We start from the raw sequence: 22,689 nt of genomic DNA, 5'->3' as shown, positions 1-22,689 counted from the left end.
ATTCGACCCACCCCGCTCAAGGTCGCCACCACCACCACCACCATCACCCCGCCCGCCTTGCCTAGCTATCACGTCCTGTCTGTCTGTCTGTCTCTCTCCCTCTTTCGTCTGACATGGTCTCCAATTCTTCTTAATAATATTAAAATAAAATAAGAAAGTATAATTATGTTTGCTACGTACTAATGTGTAAAAAAAAAAAAAGTGACAATATATACATAAAAGTCATTAGCTAGAAGGCTCCGGGATGACCTTGGTGGGGCTGCAGACAAATCACTGATGCATGCACGCACACTACCATGGCTTGTCTATATGGAATTCTGTTACCTTGTTACTGTGTATGTGCCTCATATCATTATTTCTTTATAATCAGAAGAAAATATTTTAATTGCTTATTATTTCCATGAAAATATGTACCTTCATATGTAGGTATCTGCCACAGCGACACAGTGGAGGGACTGTCAAAAGTAGTTTGTCACCTGGCGCCCCGTGGTGACGCACTGCCACTCTCACCACACTACCACCGCTCGATGATCAAGTTGGCCGCTCCACAATCTACGGACAGGAGCAGGGACAACCAAAGCCCTTACAATATATCCATACAGCACTATGACACCATCCGCACAGTTACGAGTACCATCGTCACAATCCGAAGGCACAACGTTGTGTTGGCACGCGTCAGACTGGGTTACAGGCCAGTGTGAAGGAAGGACTAGAGGAGAAACCTCACTTTACCACTTGTACACTCTGTAATGCACGCCCATACTGTTCCTGGGCAAGGGAGCGAGGAAAAATACAAATCCCTCTCTTAGCTGTAACTAGATACTTGAAAATATAATAGTTACTCAAGAACAATAAAAGAAAACTATTTTTTTTAGGGTAGACATAGCGATTCCTTAGCTGCTCTTACTTTCTACACCAAACCTAAGAACATAAAAAGATAAGGGAAGCTGCAAGACACCACGAGCCCTGCATGTGGTAGTCCCTGTATGATACATACCTATTTCTAATCTGTCATTCTTACCCTGTGCGCTTAATGTCCCCAAGGCAGTCTGTAACTCAGTTGGTGATGGTGCTGCTGGCGGCACTGCTGGAGACACCCGTAATGATCCAATGAACTCTATTGCTGGCACAGATAGGCACCCTGCTTTCGAGGGCCGCTCTCTTAGGGGAACGTCTACATAACCCTATTATAGGACCTGAGGACATTCTGCCGACGGAGTTTTGCAACTGCAGAGCACAAGGGCTTCACCATTACCGTCAGATGACATAAGGCAATCTCACCAGTCACTATCAACACTACAAGTTCCAGCCGTTCAGTGTGTGCACACAAAGTTGATGCAACGACTACCTGCCTCACGAATGGCATCGATATCTCTCTCACACAGGCCTAAGCATGACGGGCTTGGGTGACACCATAGATGACATTTATTACAGCTAATGCTATCCTCACCAACATCTGACTCACAACTACAGCAAACAGTGAAGCCAGAAGTTTGATCTTCCTTGATCTTCCTTCTGTTCTCTTCCTTCGCTCCTTCACTATCTTCTGCTCCACCTCTCCGCCCTCCCTCGGCTCCCTTCCTTCACCCCTCACAACCCTTTTACCCACCTCATCACCCTCTTCTCCCTTCACTCCCTCCATCATCTCTGCCCTCTCTCTTCACTCCGACACCCGCAGTCCCTCCCTTCACCTCATTATTGCCTTCTGCCTTCTACAATTTCTAAATATGTTTAATTTTATTCACTTAGAATAAACATCATCGTCCAGCATTATGTATATATTTTCCAGAACCTTTGAGACTATTCACTGTTATAAGCACCCTCATCTCGTTTTCCTCCTCTTCCTTGCTCTCTTTCTTACTCTCTGCCTCTCCTATCATCCTTTCGCCTCCTTTACTTCTTCTCCTCCTCCTCGTTCTCGTCTAAGAGATGAAAGTTCCACACACAACAGCAGATCATTATTGGGTAGCTTGTTTTTCTGGTTTCCTTGTCCCCTCCTTTCTTCTATGCCATGTTTGTTTTGGTGGTTGTTAAGGCACCTCTCGACACACACACACACACACACACACACACACACACACACACACACACACACACACACACACGAGTCAAAAATATCTCAGCGTGATGAACTTACGGCACCATTATAATCACATTATTTTTAATCTCCTTAGTATCCCAACAACCTTCACTTTATCTTGTGTTCGACTCTCCCTCTTTCCTCTCCCTTTCTCTCCCTAGCGCTTCACTTCTTTTTTTTCCTTACACTTCCTCGTCCTTCTGTCTCCCTTCAGTCTCGCCCCTCGCGCCATATAATTAAGCCACTTTTCTGTGTTCTTGCTTTCCTTTCATGCTCTCACTTACGTCCCCGAGATGAGAAAGAGAGAGAGAGAGAGAGAGAGAGAGAGAGAGAGAGAGAGAGAGAGAGAGAGAGAGAGAGAGAGAGAGAGAGACGTAGTTCTGGATAATTGCGAAATAATTCACTTTTATCATATTAATAACCATTCATTCATTTACATTATTCATATATTCAAGTATAATTCATTCACATATTTTTTTTTCAGAGAATGTATGTCTGGTGATGCGCGTTTTTTTTTTTATTTATTTTTTTCCAGTGCTTGTCTCAAACATCCTATTATAATTTCAGTGTTTTCGTCCTATTTTGTTCTCCCTTTCTTCCTCCCTCTTTTCTTTATTCTCCCGTACTTACTTTCTTTTTTTCCCTTAGCCTTTACCACTCATTCCTTGCCCTTCCTTCCTTTTCCTCGCTTCATCCATTCATCCATTTTTTTTTTTAAATTTTAACCTCTTCTATTTCAATCCTGTCTTTCTATAATCCTCCTTCTTCCCTTTCCTTTCCTTGACCGCTTCTTCCTTTCATCCATCCATCTATTTATATACTTTCCTATTTATATACTATTCCTATTTATATACTTTACTATTAATTCAACCTTTCATTTTTCTTCCTCCCTCTGTCTGTGTCCCTCCTTACCTTTCTTCCTTTCCTCCATCCTCTCCTTATCCTTTCCTCTTCTCTTCTTACCTGGTCCCTTCCATCCTCCTCCTGTTCCTTTGTTTGTCTCTCTCCTAACTCTTCTTTCTCCCTTTCTCTCCTTATCCCTTCCTCCTCCCTTCCATCTTCCTCTTCTTCCTACATCCCTTCTTTCCTCTTCCTCTCTTCCTTTATTTGTCTCTCCTAACCCAAATTTCTTCCATTCTCTCCTTATCCCTTCCTCCCCTTCCATCCTCCTCTTCCTCCATCCCTTCTCTTTTCCTTTCACTCTTTATCCCTTCCTTCCTCCTTCCTTCCACCCTGCTCGTCTTTCCTCTTCCGCTCCCCCACTCTCTCCCTCTCTCTCACAAATAAGTAAAAAGTTACGAGCACTGACGGCCCAAATTTTCAGGCTACAAACGACAAAACGAACATGTATTGCTCTGTAGTCGGTGTTGCTGTAAACTTCCCGGCCGTGTGAGTAAATTGCGCACCGGCAAGAGAAATGTAAGTGAAGTTTCCAAGTGAGTGAAGTTGTAAAGCGTTTCGAAGTAATGTAAATATGAAAGAAAAAAAGAAGAAAAAATCAGGTGAATATTGTTGTTTATCTCGTACCGTTTATGAGAATTATCGTACGTGTTTGTTTTCTTTGGTTCTAATTACTTGTTGTTGTTGTTGTTGTTGTTGCTATTATTATTATTATCATTATACTTTTTTTAAGTATTCAAGCGACTGCAAATTTATGCACATATGTATTCTCTCTCTCTCTCTCTCTCTCTCTCTCTCTCTCTCTCTCTCTCTCTCTCTCTCTCTCTCTCTCAGTTCCATGATTAAATAACATAAAAATCCGAAATATTCTCATCAGAAATGTTTCATGTGCTTCATTATTAAATCTGAACAATCTCTCTCTCTCTCTCTCTCTCTCTCTCTCTCTCTCTCTCTCTCTCTCTCTCGTTCGCTCGCTCGCTCGCTCGCTGGCTGGCAGATTCGAAACCCACGAAGCCTCGAGATGCAGGTTAGTTTGATTCATTCCCGGTTTAACACCACTTATTATTATTATCATTATTATTATTATTATTATTATTATTATTATTATAGACGATGATGATGAAGATGAGAGAGAGAGAGAGAGAGAGAGAGAGAGAGAGAGAGAGAGAGAGAGAGAGAGAGAGAGAGAGAGAGAGAGAGAGAGAGAGAGAGAGAGATTGGAAGTAATTGGGAAAACGAGGTGAGAAAACAAACTGGAGGAAGATGAGGAGGAGCAAGAGGAGGAAGAAGAGGCGAGGGGAGCCCATAGAATTCACCTGTTCATGATAAATTCTCATAATTCTGAACTTTTCTCCTTTTTTCTTTTCTCTCCCCCTTCATCCATCCTTTTTCCTATTTATTTTTGTTTTCTTTCTTTCTTATTCATCCCTCCCTAACTTATTTTATCGCCTTGTCTCCTTTTTTTCATCACCTCCTTACCTTCTTGTTCGCTCCCTTCTTCTCTTCCTCTTCTTGCTTTTTTCTAGACATCCAGTCCTTTGTCACTTTTTTTTTTTTTGCTTTTTTTCATCTGTTGCTCTCTCTCTCTCTCTCTCTCTCTCTCTCTCTCTCTCTCTCTCTCTCTCTCTCTCTCTCCACATTAACCCACACCTCATTCTCGTCAACTTCTTGCTACCCTTTCCTTTCCTCTCGTTTTCTCGCATCAACACGTTCATGGCATCTCCTCCTCCTCCCCCCCCCCCCTCTCTCTCTCCTCTCTCTCTCTCTCTCTCTCTCTCTCTCTCTCTCTCTCTCTCTCTCTCTCTCTCTCTCTCTCTCTCTCTCTCTCTCTCTCTCTCTCTCTCTCTCTCTCTCTCTCTCTCTAACTAATTAGACTCGCTTCCAGGAACGTCTCTCCGATCCTGGCACGATGTAGCGAGGTTCTAAGAAAAGGGAAAAATGATTTGAATGCCTACAAGTGTTGCTTCATTTCGTCCTCAGCGTCGCCGTCATTTTAATTTCTTTTCCTTTTGACGAGAGAGAGAGAGAGAGAGAGAGAGAGAGAGAGAGAGAGAGAGAGAGAGAGAGAGAGAGAGAGAGAGAGAGAGAGAGAGAGAGAGAGAGAGAGAGAGAGAGAGAGTATTAATGTATCTGATGTCTGTCCGTGTTCTTGATAAGATATGAACGAAAAAGAGAAATTGTACTGAGTATAAATAAGAATAATAATGATGATGATGATGATAATAATAATAATAATAATAACAATAATAATAATAATAATAATCAATGCGTCGCTCCACATACATCATAAAAAAAATATTATCCATGTTTACAATCGAGTCATTAAATTTGCACAGAATAAATGTTAAAATTCACCACTGCACCTGACACACACACACACACACACACACACACACACACACACACACACACATCTTCCAACAATACGCAAGTAATTATATCCATTCCAAACTCTGCAACATACGTAATTGTGAATATTTTTAACCCAAACTCCGCAACTCGCCAGAACTTTGCGCTACATGTAATCAAGTCATTTGTTGGCAGTGGGAAGCGTGCACCACGCCCTTTGAAGCTCCCACGTCTGTTGCTAGAGTGGCTAAATCTATCTGTTTATAAATGAAGAAGTGTGATTAATTAAAAAGCCAATTTTGCAGATAAAAATAATAATAAAAGAAAATCAGATCAATATCAATGAAACTATCCACAGAAACATTTTTGTAGTCTTTATACAACCTGAAAACATAATATTGCTACCACTGAAAATAAAGAAAAATTCTGAATCTGACTTGACGTGAGTGAGCCCCGCTGCGAGTAAGTCAGCTTCATTCATGACACTGCTTCACTTCACTACTCAGGAGGGAGAGCCAGTGAGTTACAGGACTTGCCAGTTGCCGCGTCCCCCTAATGAGCTTTTTTACATTTTATTTATTTATTTTTTTTTATAATCACCAACAACATTTTTCTAGACATTCATATGTTTAATGTAGTTTCTGAATAATTATGTGGCCTTGAAAAAACAAAATTACTCTCTCTCTCTCTCTCTCTCTCTCTCTCTCTCTCTCTCTCTCTCTCTCTCTCTATTAAATGTTAACCATCATTTTTCGTCGTGAGTCAAGGAGAAAACAAAGAAAACACCAGAATTGCGATGATTAGTTATATATTACATTAAGTACCATATTATATCAAGGTTCCGGACGAAAAAAAAAAAAAAAAAAAAAAAAAACAGGAAATGCCACGTGTAGCCCAGAGGCGTGTTGTAGCTTCCCTTAATGTTCTTAATGCGTAAATCTTGTACCGATTCAATATCAGGTAGTCTTGTCCAGTAGGCGAGTGACCTGCAGCTCCCTCCTTTCCTTAATGCTTATAGTTTCTCATCTCAGGTTTAACTCATTCAGTGCTAGACGATGTTCCACTTCCTACAATCCTGTATGGTTCGCCAGACTAGAACAAATGAATACCGGATTGTAGCGGATTAATAATTATGATATTATTGACACTATGAAAAAAAAAAAAAATACCATCCTGAACTTAATGCATCCCTCTAATATCATAGGAAATGTAGATAAACTGATGCCGTGGTAGTGAGCGGGTTAAATCCCTCTGATCTGCTATGTGTCTACTAATTGCCAGGTTTTGTAAGCGGCTCGTGGAAACATAAGAGGATTTCGCGCTGAGAGGAACACGCAAAACATACTGGAAGGGAGTGCAGGTTACTCGACTCCTGATCATGACTGTAAATATATGGTCCGTGTTCGGAAACGCTTTGCTCTCTCACCACGACTATTTTCAAAGACCACAGAGATGATTAGCCAGGTTCTCAAGAGTGTTTCTCCTGTTAATAATACATAAATCTTGTTAATCTCTCACTAGAACCATAAACACACCCCTTAAAAACCATGTCACTTCAACTACAGCCCTTTGAAAATAGTGAAGGTGTGGCGCAGAAGTGTTTCAGAATGGCCCTGAATTTGATTGGTTAGACATGACAACAATACACGTAGCCTCTATCACCACCACCACCACCACCAATCCCTCAGTCAACACCGAACACAAATGGATGGAAGAAAACACCCACACTGGCCACACAAGAACCTCCCAATAGCCAGCACCTCCTCGCATGAAAACGAACACTGGAGATAACTATGGAAGGAAACGAACAACCGGCACCACCACCACGACCAATGAAGACAACCAACGAATCTACGTAAACCTCAACCCATTCCGTTCACTCCCTGTACCTTTCCCTGTACAAAACCTTAGCATAGCCTACGTTTCACAAATCATCTACCAACTAGTGCCCTAATTTCTCGAACTCAACCTTGCCTATCAAATCATGACACAAACACAAACATCATTCACCTCACACCAATTAGTCTCTCCTCTCCTAATATAAGCAGTTAATCTTAGTGCTAACCTTGCTTTGAGTCTCCTCTCCAGACACCACAGCAGTTTCTGGGAGGCTAGCGTGGGAGGGGGGAAGGCCAGCGTGGGTGGGGGAGGTTGGTATTGGCTGGTGCAGCTGCGTGGGATTTGTTATGATTGGTGAGGATCGGTGACGCAACGACAAACAAGGAGGGGGGTAAATCGGGAGGGCTGACACGTGAAACTCGAGATGCGTGTGGGATTTCGCATCGGAGGAAGAGGTGGAGAAGGAAGAGGAGCAGGAGGAGATACTAATGGTGGGTGATCAGTTTTTTTTTTTTATTTGTTATTCTTCCTTTTCTACCTCTTTCTTTTTTCTCTTACTTCTCCTTTTCCTCGTCCTTTTCTTCGTCCTGCTCCAATTTCTCCTCCTCTTCCATTTCCCCTTCTGCCATCCCGTCGTGACATACGTGTTACATAGGATAATAAGGTGTATCAAATATAAATATACTCTTTCCTTTTATACACATTTCCATCTCAGCTCCTGCGGAAGGAAGGAACACTCACGGTGGCTGTCAGTGCAGACCTTACGGCACGAGGAAGTGACGAGAACCAGAAGAAAACGGAGGAAAAATAGAAATTAGCGCCTCCTTCGCTGTTAATACACAGGGAAACATGTCTTGGGGGGAACACATAGGCAATACAAACACATATAAGCGATCCTTTTGATTCAGAGCACATTTCTGAGGTCAGAGCTTATGTTAAATGCCACTTTTTGATCTACGTATAATACGATGACTAGCATACACTGATAACCCGGGTAAGTCCTCGAGGGGACATACATAAAGAGATTACTTGAGTCCATCCTTCTTTCCCTTCTCAACCCACGAGGAGGACTCAGCCATATTTGAAAGTATATTTGGGATCTTCAGTTTTCTACACAGCAAAGTCCTTCATTGAGCTGCTTAATATTTTGAGATAAAGAGTCTTATTTTTAGGGGAAATGCAGTGACTGTCTTCTTTGCGACGCGAGAGGTTGCTTGGATGAGATGGCACCACTGTTACTCACTCGTTAAGGACTTAAAGATGGTACACAGTTTCTCTTGCTATTTGCCCTGTTGTTTGTTTATGTTCTGCTTTAGTTCTTCCTTACTCAATGGATTTCGCAAACTCACATCCAAATTTAATCTCAAGTCATTCAGTTCTTTATAAAATAAGGACACGGTTTTGATTTCGAGTCCTACACACATTATTATGGTCACTACTATTTATTTATTTTTTTCAATACAACACATTTCGAAACATCAATTCCATTAAATTACCAGAACACTCAAGCGACACGTTATTACAGGGGGAGAAAATATCTTACTGTCCACGTTACTGTCACTGCTATTTCGTTTTCTTCACCGCACAATACAACTCACATAACTGTCAAATACCCAATCACGAATGAAGTATAAATCTCAAACCGCTTGTTTCTGCATTGCCACCCACGTTATTGTCATTGCTTTCCCATTTTTTTCCATTGAACTGCATTAAAATCACCAGCATCCATGAACTGAACGAACCAGGACCACCACATTTCTCTACGTATCTCCGTCAGCTGGCAATCCGTTCTAGGCAATCCAAAGCAGATAGTCTTCTACCAGCCATGTCTTCTTTTACCCAACTATCTAACCTTTTCATTGCACTATAAACCAACACTCAGTCCTTCAACACATCCAAACACTCGATAAATAGAAGCCACTGAACTGCCACGGATACTAGTCTTGCGGTACACCAATTAACTTCATCCTCTTCACTGCAGCAAATGAAGGCTTTCTAGAATCCCTGGATGGTTCATAGCAAGACTCGAGGCCCTCACCTTGCTTGCTCTTGTTCTTGTTAATATCTTTGGTGAGGGTTTAGGAGGGTCTGAGTTGAGAATCTTCGAAAGGACTATGAGGGTGTGGTCTTGTAAATGATGGAAGACTCCGTGGGCATGCTGCGACCATTGCTGAAGGAAGGATTACAAGGATTAACTGAGTAACTGTATTTCTTTTGCTGATTAACTGATTGACTGACTGATTGGCTGGCTGTATTCCTTCTGCTGATCGATTGAGTGTACTCGTATTTTCCCTGACTGACTGACTAACTGTAATAATTTTATTGACTGATTCTAGTATCCTTTTTACTGGCTGATTGACTGTACCTTTTTGAATGACTGACTGACTGTAGCCTTTACAAACTGACTCTATATTCACTTGACTGACTGACTGATTCTGTACGTCCCTTTACTGACTGACTGTGTACCACTTTTATTGACTGACTGACTGACTGACCGCACCTTCTTTTCTGGACTTACGGACTGATTGACTAACTGGCTACCTCTTTAACTGGCTAAGTGACTCTATAACCCTTTCAGTTACGAATAAATAGTCCATGTAACAGACGAGGTTTATACACTTTCACTTCCACAAATTCTAGCAAAGCAGTAGTTTCACTGCTATTAAAACTTTTAAATCTTCCAACTTGTTAATTGCTCCACTTCCCTTCCCCCCCTCTCTCTCTCTCTCTCTCTCTCTCTCTCCTCCCATCGTGTTCCTATAAGAGTAACAAACAAAAGTAATAATGAGACAAATATAATGACACAAAACTCACAGATTAAACACTGAGAAAAAAGAAAAATGATACAGAATAAGTGTTAAGAGAAGAGATAAGCTATGACAACGAGTAGTAATTCTTTCACTTAGATGAACTTGAGGGAGAAAGAGCATAAAAAAAAAAAAGTTGAGAGAGAGAGAGAGAGAGAGAGAGAGAGAGAGAGAGAGAGAGAGAGAGAGAGAGAGAGAGAGAGAGAGAGAGCAGGGATTTGTCAGGGGAGCGTAGACAAGAGTAATTAATGAAGGGAGATCGAGAGGAAGACAGAGGATTAGATGGGAAGGGCAGAGAAAGAAAGAAAAATAAGAAACAAAATAAGAAAGAAGGAAAAGATAGCAGGTACTGTGGTAGACAAACAAATAAAAAAAAAATACAAAATTGAAGACAAAGAAGATGAGAACCATAAAGGGTGGAAGAATAGAAACGAGAACGCGCAGGGGGGAAGATAATTAAAGGAAAATGGAGGTAAAAGGTTTGAAAAGGAGAGCGCGGAAAAGAAGGGTTTAACATTTACTTGGTATCAGTGCGGCTTCATTTGTTGTTATTGATGAGAGAATGACCTTAGTGTAAATATTGTGAGGATAAACAAATCGATTCTGTGTGTGTGTGTGTGTGTGTGTGTGTGTGTGTGTGTGTGTGTGTGTTGTAGGGAGTGAGAGAGACGAAACAGGCAAATGGTCGAAGAAGATTAAGCCTGCAAATATTTTTTATCTATATTTTTCGTTTCTTTTCAATTGTTACTCTTTTTACCACATGATTTATCCTCTCTCTCTCTCTCTCTCTCTCTCTCTCTCTCTCTCTCTCTCTCTCTCTCACCTGGAGCTAAGAGGAAAGGTGACTCGGGCTATCACACTTCTGCTGCTCCACACTCGGCTGCAGGTAAGGTCCAGCATGAGTCATTAATAAAGGAACACTGAGTCATTTATATCACCGGTAATTTACAAAGGAATAGCGAGTCATTTACACCTGAATCACTAACAAAGGAGAGAGTAATTTACAAAGGAGAACAGTGGCTTATCTTATAAGGGGAGTCATTTACAAAGGCACACTGAATCATTTACATAGACATGGATATTCATTTATACCGTAGGAGTGTTAGAGAGTTAAAGAAAGAGGAGTTAAAGAGAGTCAAAGAAGCTATGAGTGAAGGGGAATGGGAGGAGGAGGAGGAGGAGGAGGAGGAGGAGGAGGAGGAGGAGGAGGAGGAGGAGGAGGTGGAGGAGGTGGGCTAGGAACAGGAAGAAGGCTAGGAGGAGGAGGAGGAGGAGGAGGAGGGGGTAGGAGGAGGAGGAGGAAGATGAGGAACACCAGAAACTCCACAACTGGCCTCACCTGGTGTCGCTGTGATGTCTCATGATGGAGGTGCGCGTGAGGGACAGGTGTGTTGGGGGGCGGGGCGGGCTGCGGCGGCAACACAGCACCTGCTTGAAGCTCTTACGGAAGTTCTTGGACATGAAACCGTACACGAAGGGATTGACGCAGCTGTGGGGTGGGGGGAGGAGTGGAGGTCATTGTGTGTACCAGTCTGTTTTTTTTTTTTACTTTTTTCTTATGATTGAAGATGTATTTGTGGTTTTATTACTATTAAGTGATTGAATATGTTTTTTTTATTGCTGTTATGTAATAGATTAAGTGACGAAAAAGCGAAGAAATGAAAGAAGTATTTAAAAATACAATAAAAAATTATAAGACAGACGAACCACGTAGAGTAGATAGAAATAGATAAGCAGCAAACCTATACCATCCTAATACTAACTATACCCAGCACAACTATACACCATCACTACAACCTTTACTACCACTGCTTTTTTTTTTTTATATATATACATATATGACGGAAAGTGACCAAGGACAACAAGAAAACAGAAAAAAAAAATAAATAAGTAAAAGGCCCGCAGAGGTTCCAGCCTTAACAAAAAAAAGTTCGAACGTTTTATTCAATTCTACAACCCTATTGCCACCATCACACACACAGGTTCAAATCCCTTACCTGTTGCAGTAGGAGAGGAGGTCAGCCACCGTAGCGATGTGCTTGAGTGTCGGGGAGTACAGGGGAAGCACTGAGTATGCCTTGAGCACGTTGACCACCAGGACGGGGGACCAGCACAGGATGAACAGCAGCACCACCACCACCAGCATCGACACCACCTGGATGGAAAGGGGTTAGAGGGAGTTACAGATGGTTTCTAGATATCATAAGGGATTAAATGGGATTATAAAGGATTAGAGGGGATTACAAGTGGTTTATAGATATTGTAAGGGGTCATAAGTATTAAGAGGGAACTGGAAGTGATTTCTAGCAATTTTAAGTGATGCAAAGGGATTATAAGGGAATTAAAGGGTGTTATATGTGGTTTCTAGATATCATAAGGGATTAAAGGGGATTAGGAAGAAATAAAGGGAATTCCATGTGGTTTCTACATATTTTAAGGGTTGGAAAGGGATTTTAATGGGTTAGAAAGGAATAACAAAAGCTTACAAGGAATTTTAAGTGATAACCAAGAAATTACAAAGGCTTAGAATTGGTTCAAGAGGATTACAAGTGGTTTCTGGCTGATATAAAAGATAAAAAAGGATTACATGGGATCTTCAGGGGATTTTTAAGGAGCTAGAAAGGAATGACAAGGAACCATAAGGAATCTTAAAGCAGTACATGGAATTTCAAAGGATTAAAAAGGGATTTCAAGAGATTAAAAAGATTAGATGAATTTCTAAAGATGTTTCAAGAGAGAGAGAGAGAGAGAGAGAGAGAGAGAGAGAGAGAGAGAGAGAGAGAGAGAGAGAGAGAGAGAGAGAGAGAGAGAGAGAGAGAGAGAGAGAGAGAGAGAGAGAGAGAGAGACTCACCTGAAGCACCTCCGAGTCCTGAGCATCGCGTCGTCGCCTCCGTGTGTTGTCATTCAGAAGAGACCCTCCGTCAGCACTGTGGGGGAGGAGTAGGATGTATTTAGGGGGATTACTCTCCCTCTCCCTCTCTCTCTCTCTCTCTCTCTCTCTCTCTCTCTCTCTCTCACTCACTCACATCTGGCCCTTGCTGGTGATGGTGCGGCGCCGCGCCACCATGCTGACGATGGCGCCGCCGATGGCCGTGTACGCCGCGGCCATCACCGAGGCGGGCACCACCAGCACCACCGCCATCATGTACGTCTCGTAGCCTCGCCACAGCCGCGGGGAGTCCCAGTCGCGCACGCACCAGAACGCGCGCACGCGGTGGCCCACCTCCATGTGCACCTGCGTGTGGGAAGTGCGTGAGTCTAGGTGGGTGGGAGAGGGATTAGGTGCATACACACACACACACACACACACACATACATACACACACACACACACACACACACACACACACGAAATGAGGTCTCGCTTCCAAACACCGACTCTGTATTTTAACCCATGAAAAGGAACGAGGGAAGGAAGGAAAGGAGTAAGGAGCGAAAGAAGGAAGGAAGAAAAAGAAGGGTGGGGGTGAAGGAAAGAGAGGGAGGTAGTGAAAGAGAAAGAAGGAGGAGGCAGAGGCGGATGCGGAAAACATTAAGAAATAACGAAATATATACGGAGGAAACGGGGTTAAAGGCACCATAGAAAGAAACTGAACCCACACAAAAAGAAAGAAAAAAAAACACGAGATATGGCAGCGGCGGAGGTAGGAGGGAAGGAGGGAGGCGAAAGAGGAGGAAAAGATTAAAGGAATTTAAGAGAAGGGGAGAGAACCAATGATACAGGAAAGAAAGAGGAGGAGAGACTCAAAGAAACGTGACAAGAGGACATGAACTGGAGACACGAGTTCTTTCTATAGACTTAACAGCTCTAAACACCCTCATACTTGAAATTAGCGTGAGTAGTATGTCGTTAACCTTGTAAGAGCCTCCGGTATATGCCTTTTGTTATTTGTTATTCTTTGGTATCCCTTGTGTTCCCTTTGTGTTCCCTTGTGTTTCTGAGACTATTTTGAAACACTTCGCTCGGATATGTCTTCAAAGGCCATAAAGATTATCAGTCGGGTTGCTACGAGTATTAATATCATTTTTTTTTTCTTTCCTCCTCCGACTGTTGGTTCAGAATCCTCGACTGACCAACACTAATTATGAGAGCTTTCTTCAAAACCCCAGAGAGGAATAGGTATAGAAGAAAACTATGATATTTCCTACTCTACCTAGGCATGTTTGAAAGCCACTTTGAATTCATTATAAACTCCTGGCGAGCTCATAAATCCACAAAGGAGAGAGAGAGTGTATGATTTGGGCAGAGTGGCGAGTAGGTTATTGACTCTATTTTTGACTATAACACCTCCAGCAGCAGCTCCCGTTTCATCTTGTTAAAGGTAATGAAGAGGCTACAATAAATGGGAGTACTGGCCTCAGTGTTTCTCCCGCTGTACTCTGCTTCACCCAGCCCGGCACAGTTACCAGGCCAGCGGAGCACGGAGAGGATGTAACACTAGCACTGACTCATGCTCTCACTCACTGGCTGACTACGTTGCTATACACGTTTTGTTTTGAAATATGCACCAAATTAATGTTGTATTTCCAGTAATTTTCCATCAAAACCCTTCATTATCAAGTAAAAAAAAAAAATAATAAATAAATAAATAAAAAGATAAAAAAATAAACATCTGGTATCTAAATTAAATAATGGCTTTGGAAGAAAAATTCAAATTTGTCACATGTTTCAAATCAAGGCGGGAATACGTAAACTATATTAGTGAGTGATGGAACAGTCAGCGGCAGTGATACCAGTCTCACGTGTCTTCAGGTTCCCCATATTGCTAAGGCTTGAGGAAACAGCAAAACAGCACAGCGATGAAAACAACTTTGAAAACCCCCGAAGACATTTCATTTGAGGTTGTAAACGGTCGTCGGAGATAAAACTGCTCTCATCATGACTATTTTCCAAGCTACACGAATTATTAGCTGTGTGGCAGATGACTGAAATAGACTCAGTAATCAGGTGGTCAGTCTCGATTCATTAAAGAGCTTTGAAAAGAAGGTTAGACAAATTTACATACGGGGATGATGGACAGAAATAGAGAGGGATGTCATACACAGATTCCCGCGTATTGGTCTGATGGTTTCTTGTAGTTTCTCTTATTTTCTCGCAGGATTCTTCTTAAAACGATCACTAGAATCATGAAAGCACATTTGAAAATCTCATCAACTTCAACTGGAGCGTGTTACAAGTAGCGACAAGACACTGAAATATTTGAAAATGCGCTCATAACAACAGCAACAACAACAACAACGACAACAACAACTACTACTACTACTACTACTACTACTACTACAACTACTATAACCACCACCACCACCACCACCACCACACCTTACCTGCATGACGGTGACTGGGGAGGCGAGGACAAGGGAGAGGAGCCAAAGACCCCCGCACAATCTCTTGGCCTGGGAGATGGTGCAGCGGTACTGTGCCCTCATTGGGTGCACGATGGCGTAGTACCTGCGTGTGGAGGCGTCTCATTACCATAACTAATTACTGGAGTTGCAGGAGAGGATCTAACTTAGCTCACTTTCTTTAATCAGGTGTTATTCCGTGACTAGTAGAGAGAGAGAGAGAGAGAGAGAGAGAGAGAGAGAGAGAGAGAGAGAGAGAGAGAGAGAGAGAGAGATTAAAAGCTTAGAAGTGCGATGGACATGGAAAGGGAGAGGGAGAGTGAGAGAAAGAGAAAAAGATCGTAAGAACACAACGCAAGAAGAAGAAGAAAAAGAAGAAGAAGAAGAAGAAGAAGAAGAAGAAGAAGAAGAAGAAGAAGAAGAAGAAGAAGAAGAAGAAGAAGAAGAAGAAGAAGAGAGGGTGCATAATACTTTTTATATCAATGTTCTTCTTCTTTTCACGATTTAATTATCAGTAACCTTACAGGAAAATAGATTTATCGCAAAAAAAAGATCAGTTTTTTGTACAGATCCGGACCTGTGTTAAAAATATGAAAAATTCAATTTAAGAATGTTTATCTCATAATTGGGATATGTTCTTTACTTAAAGGAGAACCATTATACATAGGTAAAATAGTCTTTTGAGTTCTTAGGAGTGCGGTATGGATAATGATCATATTTAATAATAAAAGAAAAAAAAAAACACTTAAAAAACGTACTTTTTGATTGATTAAAAAAGACAAGGTAGGGAAAGTAACAAAGACAGAGAGTGAGGGAATAGAGATGAAAGGGAGAGGAGAAGAGGACGAAGAGATGATATAGACAGAAGAGAGGGTATGAAAGATAAAGGAAAAGCGATATGTAAATGAAAACAGTGATAAAACAGAAGGGAAACAAGACACAGGGAATATTGAGAGAGAGAGAGAGAGAGAGAGAGAGAGAGAGAGAGAGAGAGAGAGAGAGAGAGAGAGAGAGAGAGAGAGAGAGAGGTGGAAAAGAAGTTATGAAAGGAGGAAAAAATAATGCATAAATATACGACAGTAATAAATCAACAAGAACAAACGTAAATTAAAACAAAATAAAAGAGTCAGTACATAAATAAAAGTAATAAAGTAATAACAACAAAATAAATAAATAAATAAATACATAAATAAATAAATAAAATAGAATAGAATAACAAGAAAAACCCAAATAAGATAAAAGAAAGGACGAAAAAGAATAAAAAGAGAAAAGAAAAAACAAACAAATAAGGCACACAAACACGTAAAGAACAATGATAAACAAAAAAAAAAGAGCGTAACATAAATTTCTGCAGCCGTGAGGAGGAGAAGGAGGAGGAGGAGGAGGAGGAGAAAGCACGATAAAAATTCTATTCTTATTTCCTCCACTCGTGACTGTAAATAACAAGACTAAGTTTACTGCATCCTAATTCTCTCTCTCTCTCTCTCTCTCTCTCTCTCTCTCTCTCTCTCTCTCTCTCTCTTCAGCTGTCGAACGTCTTTCAATTTTATTTTTCTAGCACTTTCTTCTTCTTCTTCTTCTTCTTCTTCTTCTTCTTCTTCTTCTTCTTCTTCTTCTTCTTCTTCTTCTTCTTCTTCTTCTTCTTCTTCCTCCTCCTCCTTCTTGTTACCTCCATTTCGTTTTTAGTCTATTTTTTGGTTTGTTTTAGCTCATGACCTTATTGTTTTTCTTTTCTTTTTTAGAAGAAAAATTATTATTGCTATTATTGTTATTATTATCATTATTATTATTATTATTATTATTATTATTATTATTATTATTATTATTATTATTATTATTATTATTATTTTTAGTGGTAGTAGTAGTAGTAGTAGTAGTAGTAGTAGTAGTAGTAGTAATAGCGTCACCATACAGAAATTCGTTTTATACATGAATTAAACACGATTATTTTTCCTTTTTATGTCTTGGTTGAGAGAGAGAGAGAGAGAGAGAGAGAGAGAGAGAGAGAGAGAGAGAGAGAGAGAGAGAGAGAGAGAGAGAGAGAGGAACGATCAGGGCGTGTTTATTTTCATTCCAGTCGCACAATGATTCGTTCACTTCGAGAATTCATTGGACGAAATTGGAACGATACTTGGTTCGAAACGTGTCTCTCTCTCTCTCTCTCTCTCTCTCTCTCTCTCTCTCTCTCTCTCTCTCTCTGTGTTTGTATCTAGCTACACAGAGACAGAATGATGAAATGTCCAACTCTCTCTCTCTCTCTCTCTCTCTCTCTCTCTCTCTCTCTCTCTCTCTCATTTATCCTATTCTTCTGTCGTTATTCCTCACATTCACCTCTATCTCTTGCTTCCTCTCTCCCACTCTTCCCCTTCTCTGCGTTGCTAGCCGCTGTCTAAGGCGCCACACAATCCCGCAGAAGCTCTCAGGTCTCTTTCCTGAAAGCTGGCGTTACTTGCAGCATTTGGAGGAAAGGAAGGGTAGGAGGGAAGGAGATGAGGATACTGACGGGATTGTGATAAGATGACGGGAGATGACATACATACATACATACATACATACACGACCCAGAGATGGACTGAATAACCTTCTGTTTTTCAGCGCGTGCAATCTTCCTTTCCAGTCAAGTCTTCTGTATAAACATGTGGAAATCTCTTCGCTTACTTCTTCTGCACCTGCTTCTGTGACGTCGTTTTCTTTCTTTCTTTCAGCGTTTGATTCTTGCTGCCTAAACTTCGTCTTCTGTGCACGCAATTCAACTTTTTCTTCACTAATCGTATGAAACTCCTGAAATATTTGTTCGTTTCTCCTTTTTCATATGACAATGCATTTTCTTTCTCTCAGCGCTTGATTCTTACTCTATAACCTCCGTTTTTGATGCGCACAATTCAACTTTATTTTTTTTCTTCACAAATCGAATGAAACTGCTGAAAAAAAAGTTAGTTTCTCCTTTATATCTGACAACACGTTTTCTTTCTCTCAGCGCTTGATTCTTACTCTATAACCTTTGTTTTCCATGCATGCAATCTTCGCAAAATTACAGGCGCGCTTCTCTCTCAATGCCGAGTGCTGAATATCCCTCAGGCTTCATTGTATCCTTGCATGTATTATTGATTTATTGACACTGGTGTATACGTCATCTCCCTATTATGTCAGTGCTGGAAACCTCTTTACTACCCCTTTACTTATAACTGTGAGACTGCTGAAGTGAGACGATAGTTATGATGGTGGTGATGATGATTAAAGTGCTCCAATGTTCAATCTTAGTGCGCATCCTTTCCACCGCGTTCATGCTCCAGCTCATCAGTGGAGAGTGATTCACGTGCAATTACCGTTGTGTAGTCAAGATCAATGCAGCAAAAAACGTCAGTCAGCTTCAGATTTTTCATTGGTTCTGTATGCGCTGCGGTGAACTGCCTTTGTTGTTAACTGACAGCTATTTATCTCAATGTGTTTATCTCCCTTACTGACTGGCTGACTGACTGGCTGACTGACTCTTTCTCCCCATTACAATTAATACTACTGTTTACTACTACTACTATTTCAGCTTTTCATTTTCTCTTTCCTGTTTCGTATAGTTCAATCTTGTTGCCGTAGCCATTTCAGTCGCCTTTCTTTTTATCGAATTTCAATCTGTCAGTTTCCCTCTCTAATAATTTTTTTCCAACCCTCTATAATACTTAAGCAACACTCTCCTCTCTTTCCCTCTTTCTCCAATCCCTTACCTATCAATACCTTCATTCGCTCCCTCACCTTTCAATGCTCATCGTAGTCAGCGTGAGCACGGAGCAGATCGCCGACAGCGCCTGCAGGAAGTATAGGGTCTTACACATGACTGCCCCGAGAGTCCACGAGTAGGAGAAGAGACGCGCCAGCTGCAGGAGGGAAAGGGGAGAAAGATATTGAGTTTCCATGTGTCGAGCAGACCGGTCAAGGATACAGAAATGGGGGAAACGGGAAAAAAATATTGCCACTCAATTTTTTCGTTCCCTGGTAAAAGAAAAGAGTAAAAATGAAAGAAATAGATGGAAGGTTTAGTTGATTGATTGATTGATTCATTGAGAGAGAGAGAGAGAGAGAGAGAGAGAGAGAGAGAGAGAGAGAGAGAGAGAGAGAGAGAGAGAGAGAGAGAGAGAGAGAGAGAGAGAGAGAGAGAGAAAGTGGCGATAAAGAGATGTGTAAAAAGATAAAAAAAAATAAAAAAATAGAGAAAAGATGAAATAAACGAAGGAAAAGAAAACCGAAGAAAGACAAGGATGTAGAGAAAAAGATTAAATAGAGAGGAAAAATATAGGAGAAAGGAGGAAAAGATAAATTAAATGGGGAGGAAACAGGAAAGAAGGAGAGAGAGAGAGAGAAAGGAAGATGTGGAGAAAGGAAGAATGGAATTAATCAACTGAAAAAAGAGAGAGGAGGAAGATGAACATGGAGAAGTGAGAGGAGAGGAGGAGGAGGAGGAGGAGGAGGAGGAGGAGGAGGAGGAGGAGGAAGAGGGAGGGGAAGAGATGGATCTGTATGTATTACCCAGGAGAATTCAAGATGGAGGGAGTGAAGGAGGGAGGAGGGAGGGAAGGAGGGAGGGGATGAAAGGAAGGAGGGAGAGAATAGTTGGCAGATGGAAGTAAGAGGTAATAAGAAAAAGGAGGGAGAGAGAGACGCCAGTAAAGGGGAGGAAAAAAAGGAGGAAGGTGAAAAGGGAGGGAAGGAAGAAAGAAAAAAATAAGGAAAAGAAGGAAGAGAGGAAAGAAAGATACGAAAGCAGAAAGTTAAGAAAGTTAGAAGGAAGGAAATAAAGAAGATAATAGAAGATTAAAGAGAGACTGGAAAGAAGGAAAGGGTTAAAGAAAATGCAAACAGGCAGAAGAGGAAAGATGAAACAAATAAAAAGAGGAAAAAAAGAAAAGGAAAAGAAAACATACAAAAATTAAGGCAATAAAAAAGAAACAGAAAAGAAAAACAACGCGAAAAGAAGGAACAAGCAACGAAATTAAGATATAAAGAAAAAAACAAAACTTGGAATAAGAAAAAGGAAGAAAAGGAAAAAGACAGAAAAAAGTAGACTAAAAACAGACAAAAAGGAGGGAAAGCTGAGAAAAAAGAGAAGGAAGCGAAGACAACAACAACAGCAACAACAACAACAACAACAACAACAACAACAACAACAACAACAACAACAACAACAGGTACAAATAACCCAGTGTCGCCCACCTGCCAGTCCCATGCGTCGTCTAATTACCATAACTAATTAGCGGAGGAACAGGTGAGGAGGGGCTACCTGTCCTAATGACTCCTCACTTTCACAGGTGTTGCAGAGAGAGAGAGAGAGAGAGAGAGAGAGAGAGAGAGAGAGAGAGAGAGAGAGTATATTCACCTTCTCATATTCTCTCGAACCCTCAAGGCTTCACGGAACAGCTTCGCTTAGAAAGTTCGAATCCTTCTTTCCTTCCTTCTTTCCTTTCTTCCTTCCTTTCTTGCACATTTTTATCTTCTTCTTAACTCTCTCTCATTTTCCTTCACCACCTGATGCTCTGTGCTTAAAAGGAGGAGGAAAAATGGAGGAAGGAGGAAGGAGGAAAGAGAAAGAAGGACTAGGAGGAGGAGGAGGAGGAGGAGGATAGCGGATGGAATGAACTAAATCGGTTTTCTTTTTTTCCTTACGATCTTCCGTCGCTTATTTAACTCTCTCTCTCTCTCTCTCTCTCTCTCTCTCTCTCTCTCTCTCTCTCTCTCTCTCTCTCTCTCTCTGTTCATTTGTTTTTTAGTTACTTTGATCAAGGGGCAACTTTCAACATCAATAGATCAATACACTTTACATTTTCTATTTTTCTTTCTTTGTTTTTTTCACCCTCCGTCCAACTCTTTTGTAGCGATTAAATTTCACAGCGATATTAGCAACTTTTATGAGGCGTTAAGAGAGAGAGAGAGAGAGAGAGAGAGAGAGAGAGAGAGAGAGAGAGAGAGAGAGAGAGAGAGAGAGAGAGAGAGAGAGAGTCTTAATACATTTTTTATGCATGAATGTTAAATATGAGGGTTGGAAAAACAGGGAAAAAGAAAACGAAAAGAAAAAAAGAAAACGGACAGCCATTACGTGATTCAAAGGGAAACTATTATATATCTTTTTTTTTTTTTTTGTTTGGTGTTATATTGTTTTAAAATTTCCTTACAAAAATAACAACGTATAATCAACTTTCACAGTTTTCACTACTAACTCCACTACCGCCACCACCACCACCACCACTACTACTACTACTACTACTACCAGTACTACTACTAGTTTTACTACTACTATTGAAGGTGTGTCAGGGAGGATAGTAAGACATTTGGCTATAGGGAAAAATGAGGGAAAATAAAAGATATATTTTTTTTTATCAGATATTATAGAAAGAATAAGTAGGGGTTTAAGTTTTTACTAAATCTCTCTCTCTCTCTCTCTCTCTGTGTGTGTGTGTGTGTGTGCGTGTGTGTGTCAGATCTCTTTGTATTTTAGGTGCCAGAGAGAGAGAGAGAGAGAGAGAGAGAGAGAGAGAGAGAGAGAGAGAGAGAGAGAGAGAGAGAGAGAGAGAGAGACAGAAGTTCTTATGATAAAAAGAAGATGATTCACTTAATTTATTTCGCTTTCCTTCTCTTCGTCCTCCTTCTCCTCCTTGCTCTTTTCTCCTCCACCTTCCAAGCACACAGCATCAGGTGGAGACGGAAAAGTCAGATAAAGTTAACGAGAAAATAAAACTGCACAAGGGAAGAGGGAAGAAAGGAAGGAAGGAAGGAAGGAAGGAAGGAAGGAAGGAAGGAAGGCATGGCGGGATTCGACCTTCCTGAGCAAAGCAGATACAGGAGGCCTTGAGACTTTGCGGGAATTCTGAAGTGGGTCTCTCTCTCTCTCTCTCTCTCTCTCTCTCTCTCTCTCTCTCTCTCTCTCTCTCTCTCTCTCTCTCTCTCTCTCTCTCTCTCTCTCTCTCTCTCTCTCTCTCTCTCTCTCTCATGACATGCTACCAGTTCGTCACCATAGCAACGGTACACCAATCACAAGGAATTGTATTCAAAAGCCACAGACAGCCTTGTAACATTGTGTGTTTGCTTCATTACTCCTTGCCTTCATCTCCTTCATCACTCCTTTGCCTTCCTTCACCTCCTGACGTCACTGGCGCAAGACTAATAAAGTGACACGGTTCGGTTTTAGCTCTTTCACTTATACTTTCTTTTTCTCGGAATCAACTGCAACCCTCTTGAAACGGAAAGTGAAAAAGGGAAAAAATGAAAAATAGCATTCAACTTCACGCTTCCACAAAATCAAAGATACTAAAAATAGGAAAAAAAGAGAAAACGGGAAAGTAAAGAGTGATCAAGTTCAGTCCAGTTGTAAGTCTTTGCCCTCTATT

General features: G+C 41.1%; 1 protein-coding gene across 1 annotated transcript in view; it reads right to left on the bottom strand.

Annotated features, from left to right (window-relative positions):
- Positions 1-9,280: 9,280 nt before the first annotated feature.
- The window catches only part of LOC135110127 (pyroglutamylated RF-amide peptide receptor-like), a 13,564-nt gene continuing 155 nt past the window's right edge, over positions 9,281-22,689 (bottom strand). The window contains exons 2-9 of the mRNA XM_064022083.1: positions 19,067-19,188; positions 15,302-15,425; positions 13,003-13,211; positions 12,828-12,903; positions 11,973-12,130; positions 11,315-11,464; positions 10,799-10,855; positions 9,281-9,338 (exon numbers count right to left, since the gene is read on the bottom strand). Of these exons, the coding sequence (XP_063878153.1) occupies positions 9,281-9,338; positions 10,799-10,855; positions 11,315-11,464; positions 11,973-12,130; positions 12,828-12,903; positions 13,003-13,211; positions 15,302-15,425; positions 19,067-19,188 (954 nt within the window). The remainder of the gene's footprint in view (positions 9,339-10,798; positions 10,856-11,314; positions 11,465-11,972; positions 12,131-12,827; positions 12,904-13,002; positions 13,212-15,301; positions 15,426-19,066; positions 19,189-22,689) is intronic.

Source organism: Scylla paramamosain, chromosome 20 (genome assembly GCF_035594125.1).
Source record: "Scylla paramamosain isolate STU-SP2022 chromosome 20, ASM3559412v1, whole genome shotgun sequence".
Taxonomy (NCBI): Eukaryota; Metazoa; Arthropoda; class Malacostraca; order Decapoda; family Portunidae; genus Scylla; species Scylla paramamosain.
The sequence above is the reverse complement of the archived record's forward strand: the minus strand, read 5'-3'. Positions and strand labels throughout refer to the sequence as shown.